Consider the following 12494-nt stretch of genomic DNA (forward strand, 5'->3'; position numbering starts at 1 on the left):
AAAAATGTTTCTGTTATAAAAAGTTAAGCAAATAGTTATATCTATTAAAATACTACTTGATTTTTTATATCTTAGAAAGCTTTTTCAATAGAGTTACTTGAAAACTTTGTATACGTAATAACTTTGTAATATTAAAAAAAATGTTTTTGCAAAAAAATAAAATCGATATAAAAGTATATGATGAAAATAAAAGTTATTTAAAAAAACCTAGACAAAGTTTTATGGAGTTTAAAAAAGGTGTAAGCATGTTTGTAATTTATTAGAAGCAGATGAGCCAAATAAAACTTATAATTTTTTTCTAATTTGTTCCTACAAATACTTAACTTGATTTGAAAAAAAAAAAACATCGTGTGATAAACAGAAAAAGAAGAAAAAGTATTGATAAATAAAAGCTGTAAATATGGTTAAGCTTTCAAAAATTTTGCTAGCAGAAGAAATTGATTCTCAAAGCAAAAATAGAAAAAGTTTAAAATCAAAACGAAAAATATAAACTTTAATTACTTTTTGTTTTCTTTTATCAAACCGACCGTTTTAATTGAAACTTTGTTTGAACAGTTGGTAATTTATTATTATTTTATTGTTTATAAAGTTGTATTTAAATAAAGATCTTTGTTGTTATTACTAAAGGTTTAATTTTTTAGATAAAACTAGCAATATAGAAATTAAAAGAAAAAAGTTGGAGCTGCAAGCTAAAAATATTGTTTTGTTTAGTTTTTATTTAATGTTTAGTGACAAAAGTAAATGTAAAAATCAAATTCAGTCAAATCAAATTGAAAAACTCAAACTTTTCATTTATATAAATCTAAAATTCGAAGTTGCAAAAGTGCTTTGAATAATTCAGTTTGTATCGGTAAACAAAAGAAAGTTTTAGATTTAAAGCCACATTATCACTTTTTAGTAGAAGTACAAGTTTAAGAATTATTAAACAAGTCTGCAACTTTAACTTTTATATAAATTTAAACTGTTCATTCTATAAAACAGAAAGCTTTAAAAACCTTCAACTTAAAATCAAAATCCGACGCTTTAAAAGGCAACATTTCAACTTCAATTGCACACGTTTTGCGTCACGGTCGAGTTGCACAGCTGGCAGTTGACCTGGCAGCACCACGAGAACGTGCAGTTGCACGGGGACTCCACCACTTTCGAAACCGTCCTGTGCCCCTTCCCGCAGCACAGCGTGTCGCACCCCGTCGCCGCCTGGCGGTCGCCCCTGGCAACCCGATGGTTGCTATGGCACACCCTGCCCTGGTTGTTGCAGGTGGGCCGGGTGGCGCGCAGGTATATCAGGTCGGTGTCGCCCCTGAGCTTCCGCTTCCCTTTCCCCTTCGGCACTGTCCTTCCGTCCTTCCTCAGCACGTGCACCTGAAAGTTTCATTTAATTTATTTTTTAAAGCTATCAGGCTGGGAGTGTGGCGATGAGCGTGTAGCAAAATCACTATTGCATTAAATTTTGAGAGCTATAAAAACGAGCGTTAAACAAAGTTGTACATGTTAGAGTTCTTGAATTTTAGCAACCTTGGTACTTTAAGTGTATTAAAAGTTTAAACTTGCCAGTTAAATATTATATTTAGCTGCAGATTAGTTCAGAACTTTAAGTACAAAAACATACCTGCACGGCGTTGAGGAAGTTCTTCTTCAAGAGTTGGGAAACCGAGTAGAAGCTGGGCAGGTTCCTCCAGCAGCTCTTGGAAGTGCAGGAGCCAGAAAGACCGTGACACTTGCACTTGTGGTCCATGTTGTCCGCTATCACCTGTTTCATAATTGAAAATAATCTTTGTAATTACTTATACTTTTAATTAGAGCGTGAAAGCTAAAGATGATATGCATTTTAAGTTGTTTTATTTTTTAAAAGTTCTCTTTTGTTTGACTGCAAATTTTTGATTGAAAAATCATTATAGTACAAATCTCGATCAGTGTCCAGTGCTTTTTTATGATGGCCTAACACCTCGGCTTTGCTTAGGATAGCCGAAATAACTACTAGTCAGTTTAAAAAAGACTACTTATTGAACAAGTAAACTTGTAGACAAAATTTGTTTAACTAAATCTCAAAAACAAACTATCCTGTTCTTTACTTTACAAAAACAAAAACATCAAATAACCTTTCTCCCAACGTCGTTGTTCCTCAGGTTCACGAACATCTCGTTCCTCGCCCGCCTCCTTGACCTCACGCTCCCCCTCCTCCCTTTTCTCCTGATCTTCCTCCGCTCCCTCATCTCCCTCCGCCTCGCCCGCTCCGCCGCGTCGACGAACATCCGCGAGATGGCGGTGCCGTACCCCACGTTCGCGCTGCACTCGCCCCACTCCACCTGGCGGTTGCGGTTGCCGTGGTAACGCTTGGCCCACGTGCGGTCGCACCCGCAGCTTCCCAGCTTCTCCTGGAAACAGTCCCTGGAATGGTTTATTAAACAATCAATATTTTTTTGATTAAAATTTATAAATACTAATAATAAATTATTGATCACATCTACATGAATCTGTGTTTTGCATTTTAAAAAGTTCAAAGCAAAATTCTTAGTTTACATTTTGCATGTTGTGTAATTCACAACTCTGCTGTAACCTTAGTCACACTCGTTTTTTAGTTTTAAACTTTGTTAAATCTATTACATCGTGCGAGCCTTCAAAGCTATCCAAACTAAAACTCGTAAAAACAATTTATAAATAGGACATACTTTGCTTCATAAATTGTTTCAAGACAGCACGTTTAATTAAAAAAAATTTCTACTACAAATACTACTGTTTAATAAACTAAAATAACTGTTAATTATACATAATAAATAGTATAATATAATAAATACCAGAACAACCTTGTGATGGAATTGACCACTCCAGCGGATATTATCGCGTGCACAAACGCCGCCTCCCTCGTTCCGCTGTACGGTTTATCGAGGAACACCGACCTCCTGTTGCGCCCTCGTGCGGTTGGATTAACTGCCGATATGGAGCAGTTCCACAGGTGGTCCTTCAACTGGCGCTGGCACTCCTGAAGTCCCGACTTGATGCCGTCGGTGATGGAAGGCATCAGGTGCCTGTACTTCCTGCACAACTGAGAAAAAAAATAATAGTTTAATTTATAACTTTAATTTGTAAGTTTTTAGCTGAAAAAAAAAATTAATTTAAAAGTATTATATGTATATTTTTAACTGAGAAAAAAATATTTCAAGTTAAGCCTAGTTAACTTTTTTAAACATTTTTATTTGAGTAAAAAGGTCGGTACTTCCTGCCCAGCTAAAAAGGACATATAAATTAGAGCTTAATTTTAAAAAGCTGATTGATATTTTATACTTTTACTGTAACAAATATTTTAAACTTCATAAATATATCGGTGTTTCTTATGCAACTGCGAACAAATAAACAGTTAGTTTGAAAAGAAAATAATCATTTGTAGTTAAACTGACTGTATAAGTTTTTAAAAGAAAAGGTATTTTCTGCAAAGCTGGCAGTTAGTAGTTTTGAGTAGATACTTAAGTTTTCATTACTATTAGTATTTTATTTGATTTCTAACGTTTACATGCTTTAAAATCAAGGGTCGACTGCGTTTTGTGAGGAACACAGCCAAGTTTACTGAGAAACAGTTCTTTAAGGGCAACATATTTTAAATAAATTCAACTTAAAGCAAACAAAACAATTATGAATTCAAGACTAAAGTTTGCACAGCTAGAACAATAAGAAAAAAAGACTTAATTTTCAAGGCTTTTTTAATGTTTTACTGTTAGTTGGGTATTTGACTTTTAAGTGTTTATAATTGTTTAATTATTTTTCAAAGGTTACATTATCTCTTATATAAAATCGGTATTTTCTGCACAGCTGATAAATAACAATTTTATTTTAAGTTTTAATTTTTAAAAGCCTTTTGTTTTTGTTAACTTTAAATGCGTGTGTGCTTAAAGTATTTTGATATTTTTGTCACCATAGTTGTCATTTGTTTTTATTTTGTAAAAATTATTAAATTAAAAAAGTTGATCGTATGAGTTTTTGAAAACTATTTTACATTTTTTTTAGTAAACTGTTACAAAAATATCTTTAAACAAAAGCATATTGTAAGAATATTGTGAATTATAAATTAGTTTTACAATAACATTTATTTGGTACAGACGAAAAATTTTGTTGTCAATAATAAACAAGGAGTTTCTTTTTTAATTTAAAATAAGCTGAAGTTAAAGTTTTACAAATAAACTTAGACTTAATTCACAATACAAACTTTAAACATTTTAGATACTGTTGTAAATAGAAAATATGTATTTTAAATTAAAGTATTTGAAAAAAAAAGTCTCACTATCAAAAACAAACAGGTGTACCATTTATATTGATAGATTTTCTGTATAAAAAAACTTTAATCTAAAATACGGTGAGTTAACGTTAACAAGTCTAAAACTTATGAAATCTTAAAATTAAAAAGATTTTTCACTGACTAGCCAACAAAACCATCAGAAAGTTTGATGAGTTCTTTAAAAAACATTAACAGTTTTTAAGTTTTAAAAGTTTTAGTAAAAACTATTTATAACAAATTTTAAAAATTTACAAATTTTACTCACTTGTCGTTGGTGCACAGTGAAAAATTTGTACTTTTCACAATTTTCCGTTTCATTTACATTCCAGTTATCGAGGTTGCTGTGATGAATGTGCCTGTTTGAAATAATTATGTTTTACAAATGTTTAAGTTATATAACTTAAAAGTTTAAACATAAATCACTCATTTTGAAAAAGTTTATTAATTAATTTCGTTTAGCTCATCATCACAATAAACTTGCTTAAAACTGATAATATTATAGTGTAAATTTAGTTATAAATAGTAATTTTGAAATACCTAGTTAAAAATTGTTACGTCATAAAGCATAAAAGTTATACTATAAGTTATATAAATAAAAAAATTTTTGCTATTGATACCCAAAGGATTTTAGTCGTCTAAGAAGGAAAAACTGATAAATAAAAAGTAGCTATAAAAACCTACAATAATGAAATTAGGTTAACGTGTGATAACTATGATTAGAAAATAAAGTTACTTTAAATAAAATTTATTCGTCTTCAATAAAGTTTATATTTGTAAGATGGTGTTGGTTTGTTATTAAACTTTACTGTGTTGTAACAAATTGAAATAAATCACAGATTATACTAGATATGGTTTGGTTATACTATTTTTATAGGGTGTTTTTGTGCTGTTAAGTTTAAAAAAAAATAATAAGTTAATATCATCTCATTCATTTTTATATATAAAAGTTAAGTGAACGTCCAATATAATGCTTTTATAAATAAAGTATATTCCTATTTTAAACCCTTAACACAACGCCTTTTATTTGAAATCGTGGCTAAAACTAAAATTTTAGCATTTTGTTTATATGTTAGATTTAAAATAGAAATTTCTGATATTTATAAGTAAAAACGCGTAATCTTTCGGAATATGAAATGTTTATTTTGTTTAATCTAGAAACCAAACTCTCAGTCGAAAATTGTTTATCCAAAATAATGACTGATTTTAGATTCATGTACGCTTAAAACTTTTTTAATCTTTAAAGTTAATGTTTTGTAATGTAAGTCGGTATTTAAGCCTTCAACTTTTCATTAATTAACAAAACATGTTTTGTATGTATTTTTCTCTAAACGCTTAAAAGTCGATGATTAATTTTAAATACACATACAATGTTTTCAGTCTTAAACTTCCTGTTTTTCTTTTATTATTTTTAGTCGGTATATAAGCTTTAAAGGATAATAAAAGATAATACTTAAACAGACTTTATATAACAAAAAAATACTATATGTTTACTTCTTAACCATACTTCCTAATCTAAATGTTATGTAAATTCTTGAACACTTTAAAGTACACAAAATTGAAATATGACTAAAAAAACAAACACGATAACATAATCTCACGTCTCAACAGGCTATTAAGATGCTTTTTCTGGTAAACGGAAAGCTTTATTCGGTATTCTCAAGTGAGTGAATCATTCAAACATTGTTTAAACTTGATGGATATATTTATTACATGTTGATCATACGCTTTTGCTACTTCTTAGTCAGTAAAAACATAAAAATACTTGACAGAGATCGGATTTTAACAAAAGTATTCGAAATTCAAGTACTTTGATATTTTAACTTGAAACTTAAGTATAACTTTGTAGTTATGAAACTTTTAAATTGTTGATAAACTTAGTATTTTTAAAAACATGCATCTATATCTTCAGCTTATATGAACTTATCCAGATTGTTTGACTACAAATTTTCTGATAAATTTGTGTTTTTATACATGATGATTTTATTTATCCAGCCATCACTCAATAAATCGTTCAGCATTAAGCCTTTCAACCCGAAGCCGAACTATTTAATCATTAAAGTTTAATCAATAACACAAATAATTCTTGGAAGCAGCACCACTAACCCCTATCACACGAGACACCCCAAGTATTCGGCCCCGAACGAGCACCACACCAGCGCATTAGGGCGACAAAAGAAAGCTTAATCCGGCTAAGCCATTGATTACAAACAAAATTGTCATTGTTTGCGCCGCGATTTGGCCGCCACACCCTTGCGCGCAGTCAAGCGTGACCGGATGACTTTTCTGCCTTTTTGTTATCATTCGGCGGTTTTCGGCCCCGCAGGGAGAGAGGATGTTTCGGCTGAGAGTGGCGGAGTGATGGGTTATTGAAAAGTTTGAGCACTTAAAAAAAAGTTCGGAAACGCGGCCGAAAAGCCTCTCGAGCTGTTTGAGTTGTGGAAATGAAAAAGTTGGAGCTTCCATTGTTACGTAACATGGTTATTTCGGTGGTTGTTTTAGATGAGGATACATTATAGTCTAACATAAAAAAGACATGGTCACTTTATTTAAAGGCATTCGAAAGTAGATTTAAAAGCTTATTTATATATTTTTTATTGAATGATAAAAAAAGCGCTCAAAAAGTTTAGTCTAAGGACCTGGTGAAAAAACCTTTCGGTTACCGACTTTTACACAACATGCATAGCAACTTCTTAAAACTAAAAAGTTTTTTATCTGGAATTTATAACCTTGAGAAATAAAACCATCAATAAAATAAAAGAATAGAAAAGTAAAATTAAACGAAAATTAACTTAGTTATATATTATATAAGCTACGACTTATTGAAGTTTTTCAAAACCCTTTTAAAATTTTAAATATGGTGGCATAAACAGTTACTTAAAAAATGAACCATGTTTTTTTACAAACTTAAATTCATCGTAGTTTTAAAAAGTGTAATTTTCTTCTGTTTGATAGCTTTAATGTTGTGCTTTAAGCTTTGATTACACTCTCCTAAATAAGTACTTTTGAGTAATTCAACGCAATATAAATTTAAAGCTTAAGTAGTTTAAAACAATAATGGCTAATCAAATACATTTAATCTGTAATTTTATTTAAAATAATCACAAAAAGTACTGTAGTTGTGTTTTTTGAAAAGATCCATCAAAATAGTGCTTTATGTAGAGAAGAGTAAGCTCGAAATGTTTAAAAAAATATACAAAAAAAATTCTAATGATTTAAGTTTACTCTTAATCATAGTATCATATTGTAGCAGACTATTTTTTTTTATGACTATTAAATAAAAAGTTTTAATTGGACAAAATAGTCTTTTAACTTGCTTTCATTGTTAAAGCGCTAAATTTTACAAATTTGAAAAACTTTTAAAGTATTAACATATTATATTAACAAAACCTTTTAAGTTTGTACTTGAAATATTTAGGAAGTTTACTTTTATAAGTAGTTGTCTAAAACAACAGTGCTAATCTTAAGTACCAAAATGAAGCACTTCTGTATACTAAGTTACCTAATATTTATTTCTTGAAGATACCTCTTTGACTAAAGATTAAATGTGTTTGTCAGTTTTAATTAGATTATTTAAGAACATAAAAAAGAAAAAAAACATATTATAAAATACTTGTTTGAAAAATATTATTTAGAAAGTAATCACTTAGAATTTAAAAAGACTATTTCCACTTAATAATAAACAATGTAAATAAAAATATTTTTAAAACATTACTTTAAGTGTTTTTTCAAGCCTTTTTTTTAAACCGACGTTGTAAAGCTGTTTTTATTTTATGGTCAAAAGTTAAGCTACAAGAAATCAACTAAAATAAAGTGTTTTGTTTGTTAATCGACTTTATTACTCAAAGTTTCCACAAAAAACCTTAAACACCTACAACTAAATATTTCAATATTTTTTTTTCTCGTAAAAAACATAAACTCACAGCCACTGCAGCCCACTAGCGATGGTGCACAAACACATGTTCAAGATGAAAATTGCTATCAAGATTGTCCTCGGAACTTTCCTTCCGAAGAACCTCTGTGAACTCTTCCACTTGGTAGTTTTGCAGGACTTTTTTTGAGGTTTCCATTTGGAGGGCTCGATTATTACACTCTTTCCGCAAGTACAGTATAAACACATTATTAAATATTTGTCTACAAAAAATCTAAAAGTTTTCAGCCAGCTAAATACTTAGACTAAAGTTAACGTCAAAAATAAAAAGTAATGGTTAGAAAAATTAAGAAAGCGCTTAATCAACTTTTCAATAGTTTACTAAAACGGAATATTGTCGACTTAAAAGTAAATATCTCATAAAACAAAGCTTCAAAAACTTATATTTATTCTACCTTTTGACTTGAAACGAACTTCAACATTGACTGCAAATGAGCAAAACATTAAAAAGTTTAAAAAAAGTGCAATAAAATAAAGCAACAGCCATACATCTTTTGACGCCTGTCTCGTAAATAAAAAGATCAATTGAAACACTTAAAAATTTTGATTGTGAAGAATTTGCCGGTTCAATTATAATCTTTTAAACACTTTTGTTGCAGTATTACGCTTGCTTGGCTTCGAAAATTTGCGTGAAGCCTTTTTATAGCTCATAATTCGTTACTTTTTACCAGAAATGTATTTTGTTGAATTATAATCTTTTAAAAAATTTTGAGATACCGTCTAACGCTTACCTGATTTAAAGCCCTTTTATAATTAAATCTGTTATTTTTTACCGGACTTTTATGAAATATATTTTGTTTTACTCATTTTTAAATAGCCAATTTGCTGTTTTTCATGCGCGGATTTCACCCAGAAAGTTTCGCTCCGGGCTCTAACAAGAAAATTGGGCCAAATCTGCGGCGCGAACCTTCAAAATTGAATAATAAACTCGTAAACGAACATGTTAGCATGGGAAATATCGGTGATGTTTTAAAGAGATCTGGTTATTACCTGGTAATTGAGTTCATAACCTCGCTAGTTGCAAAACGCTCCGAACGCGAAGTGACTCATGCGTGGCAATGTTGGTTGTTTTAACGCTTTCTGTTTGTAAGCAATCCGCGAACGAATGGAAGTAGTTTTGAGTTATTGCGAGTAATAAGTCGTGCTTTATGAATAAAATTTTATATTTACGTAGACTTTAGCGTTTAAGACTTTTCTTTAAATTACTTTAAACTGAGCTTTTAAAGAAAGTTTTTAGTTACTATCAATGAATAAAATTAGTTCTTAATTTAATTGAATAAAATTATTAATACCTTTAGCTGACATAGCTTTGCAATTATGTTAAAAGTTGTTTCTGTTTAACGAACAGTTGTAAATAAACAACTTTTAAACGTAAACACAAAAAAAGATCATAAAACTTTGTGTGTTGTACATGTTCTAATAAATCTCATCTAGTTCAAACTGTTTTGATAAAAACTTATTTAACTTTCATGGTTTAGCTAATATACATGTTTTTCAAGTCAGAAACAATAAAATTAGTTAGCTATAACTGTATCAAAAAAACTAAACTCGTATCACAACTTAATTAAATCAATTTTAGTCACACATTAACTGAAATCTAAAAAAATAGTGAACTTGAAAAGTAAAAAAGATGCTTTTAAAACGCTTATAAAATGCACGAAACTTTTAAACACTGCATAATTTATTTTAAACTAAAAAAATGAAAGTTATACATACCAAAATATATTAATATACTTTAAAAAGCTTATTTTTGTTTTTCGCAATTCATTAGTGAGTAATTTCAACTAAACGTAACTTAATAAAAAAATTATTCAATTAATTATACGGTTGAAAAAATCATTTATGTAGAATTTTATAATTTATTTTCTCACAAAATATGTTTAAATTTATTACATATAGAATTTAATTGATCTTTAATTTAAAGTTAACTATTATCAAACAAGTGTAACTTATTCTGTTTATAAAAATTTGTTTTACTCTTACAAAAATATTTTGTCAAAAACTTTAAGATATTAAATATACATACACCTTTAGTTTTAGTTTTGTTTACAAGAAATTGTTTAAAAAAAGAAGTATAATACTAAACAAAAGTAGATAGTTGAATAATCTCTAATTAATGAACTAAAACAAAACACTTAAAACTGTTTATTTAAAATAATTTAGGCAGCTAATCATGAAAAATTTACAAGAAAAACCTTTTAATAATTTATTAAAAATGACAAAAAAAATTATTATGACCTAAGTTACACAACATGATATTGTTTAAAATTGATACTTTAGCTATTAAGGAAGCAAAAATGCGTGAATTGTTTATTTGAAATTGTGAAACCTTGCACTGTATTTTGTAATACGTATCGAATTCTTTGAAAGATCAAAGTATATTGTTTTGAATAACTAAAACTCATAAACAAAACTACTAGTGTAAGTATTTACTTAAACAATTTACGTAGTTTAATGTTTTTTTTTTCGAAATCTGAAAAGCTGATAATAAATCATATATGTTTCAGACTAACAAACAAGAATAAATTTACAGAAAAAATTTGAAATAAAACTTTTAAAAATTTTAATATAATTATAAGTTTGCATAAACCTATAACAAAACCGAAAATCTAAACTGAAGAAGATAAAGTTATCTGAAAAAATATACAACTAAGTAATCTAGTATCTAATATCTGTTTAACTAATCAATAATAATAGAACTACAGTTGTTTGGTCAATCACAAAATTACTTAGATATGTCAGACATGCTTTTCGTGCTTTGTAAATAAACAACCTGTGAAAAAAACACGTTTATATTTGACGCAAGCAGGTTTAATCTACAACAACAAAAGCACCTCAAACTAAACTCAAAACTAAAAAAAGCTCTCAGCACATCTGACACCTCAACTATCTCAACACACCGACCTTGGACTTGCCCGAAAGTCTGCAGAAAACTTTTTCTAAACCGACCAAAATAGCCTCGCGCAGCTAAAACCCGCGCGACTGCTCGACCGTGACGTTTTAACAAATGGAAGTTGATCCCCCGGGATCAAGAGCAGTCCATTTGCGGCCCCCACAAATGACAAATTTGCGCGTGTTAATTTGTCCTTCTTATCTCCCCACACGAGATTACGCATGTCTGGCGGTGGTGGCTTTGTCTAAGTGACAAACGGAGAATTTTTTATCTTTTCTTTTCGGAGCTTGTTTATCTTAGTGTTGTGTTAAAATATCTTATGGGTGTTACTTGGAAATGCTTTTTATAAACTTTTTGTTTGTTCTTGGTATGAGTAAAGCCTAGAAGATTAATGAATACTTCTAAATATCTAATTAAATTTTTTTTTTATTTAAATAGTTAAAGAAGGAAACGGCTTTAAAATATATTGAAAAAGTGCATAAAATATTATTAACTCGCTTACACGACTTGCTACAACTTAATTGAAGCGTCTTTTAAACAAAAACCAAATTTTATGAGCAGCAACCGTACAAATAAAATTGCCGATATTGCTAATGCGTTGACTTAATCAAACTTTTAAGAGGTGGTTATTAAAAGCGATAATTTTCGCCGCTGTTTTACGAGGCCTTTCGTTCCTTTTGTTTCTGTTTTGAGAGCAACCTGAAGGCACTTTAAATTCCTTCGAGAAGCTGCGATTATATGTATGTATTTATAGCGGCCATATTTAGCAATAACTTAGTGGTGAGTTAAGGAAAAATTTTGAGTGAACTTAGAATTTTGTGGTGAACTTTGGACGAAAAAATTTAAATTATGTCACTTGAGAGTGTAACTCGGGAAATGTTTTCGTAATTGATTACTTTTTAAGATTCCATAATTTTCGACATAAAAGTAATTGACAAAAAATTTAAACTTAGTTAACAAAGTTAACATAAGTTAACTTTAGTTAAATAATAGACAAACCGAGTAATAGTTAAGAAGCAAAAGCTAAAACCTTTTACAACGGAGAAATTAATTCGTGTACTTTTAATTTTACTCTATGTTACTCTTTATTTTTTAAGTTACGCAAACGATACTTTTTTACATAACTACTAACTAACTAGCTGTAAAACTTCATTTCTATTTAAAGAATGTCTAAAAGTTATTGATAGAATTTTATAATTCAGTATTGATATTTATGTACAAAAAAAAAACCTTTTGTTACCATTTTAAACATACAACCCTATAACTTTTGTAACTCATAGCAAATAGAATATCGAACAGAATTTTTATCTGGTAGAAAATCTAAAACACCCTTAAAGTATAAAAAAGTCTTTAAATTAGTACAACTAACAGTAATAATTGAAAAAGGCTAGCCGAAATTGCACGTG

General features: G+C 29.3%; 1 protein-coding gene across 1 annotated transcript; it reads right to left on the bottom strand.

Annotated features, from left to right (window-relative positions):
• Nucleotides 1-683: 683 nt before the first annotated feature.
• Nucleotides 684-8350, bottom strand: LOC145840215 (protein Wnt-4-like). The gene is made up of 6 exons (XM_082947384.1): nt 8188-8350; nt 4533-4623; nt 2805-3043; nt 2100-2388; nt 1610-1750; nt 684-1362 (listed from the first exon to the last, which is right to left on the bottom strand). The coding sequence occupies exons 1-6, from the start codon at nt 8223-8225 to the stop codon at nt 1045-1047; spliced, it is 1116 nt and encodes a 371-aa protein (XP_082803510.1). The 5' UTR covers nt 8226-8350; the 3' UTR covers nt 684-1044.
• Between the last annotated feature and the right edge of the window lie 4144 nt (nt 8351-12494).

The sequence above is a fragment of the Thalia democratica genome, chromosome 7, assembly GCF_965202585.1.
Source record: "Thalia democratica chromosome 7, ktThaDemo2.hap1.1, whole genome shotgun sequence".
Lineage (NCBI taxonomy): Eukaryota > Metazoa > Chordata > Thaliacea > Salpida > Salpidae > Thalia > Thalia democratica.

What these genes read in the sequence shown, in the direction of transcription:
- LOC145840215 (XM_082947384.1), bottom strand. Translation starts at nt 8,225, where the DNA reads ATGTGTTTGTGCACCATCGCTAGTGGGCTGCAGTGGCT. An exon ending in TCACTGTGCACCAACGACAA is followed by an intron (nt 3,044 to 4,532) that starts GTGAGTAAAATT and finishes TTTTTTTCTCAG; the next exon opens with TTGTGCAGGAAGTACAGGCA. An exon ending in ACAACGACGTTGGGAGAAAG is followed by an intron (nt 1,751 to 2,099) that starts GTTATTTGATGT and finishes ATTATGAAACAG; the next exon opens with GTGATAGCGGACAACATGGA.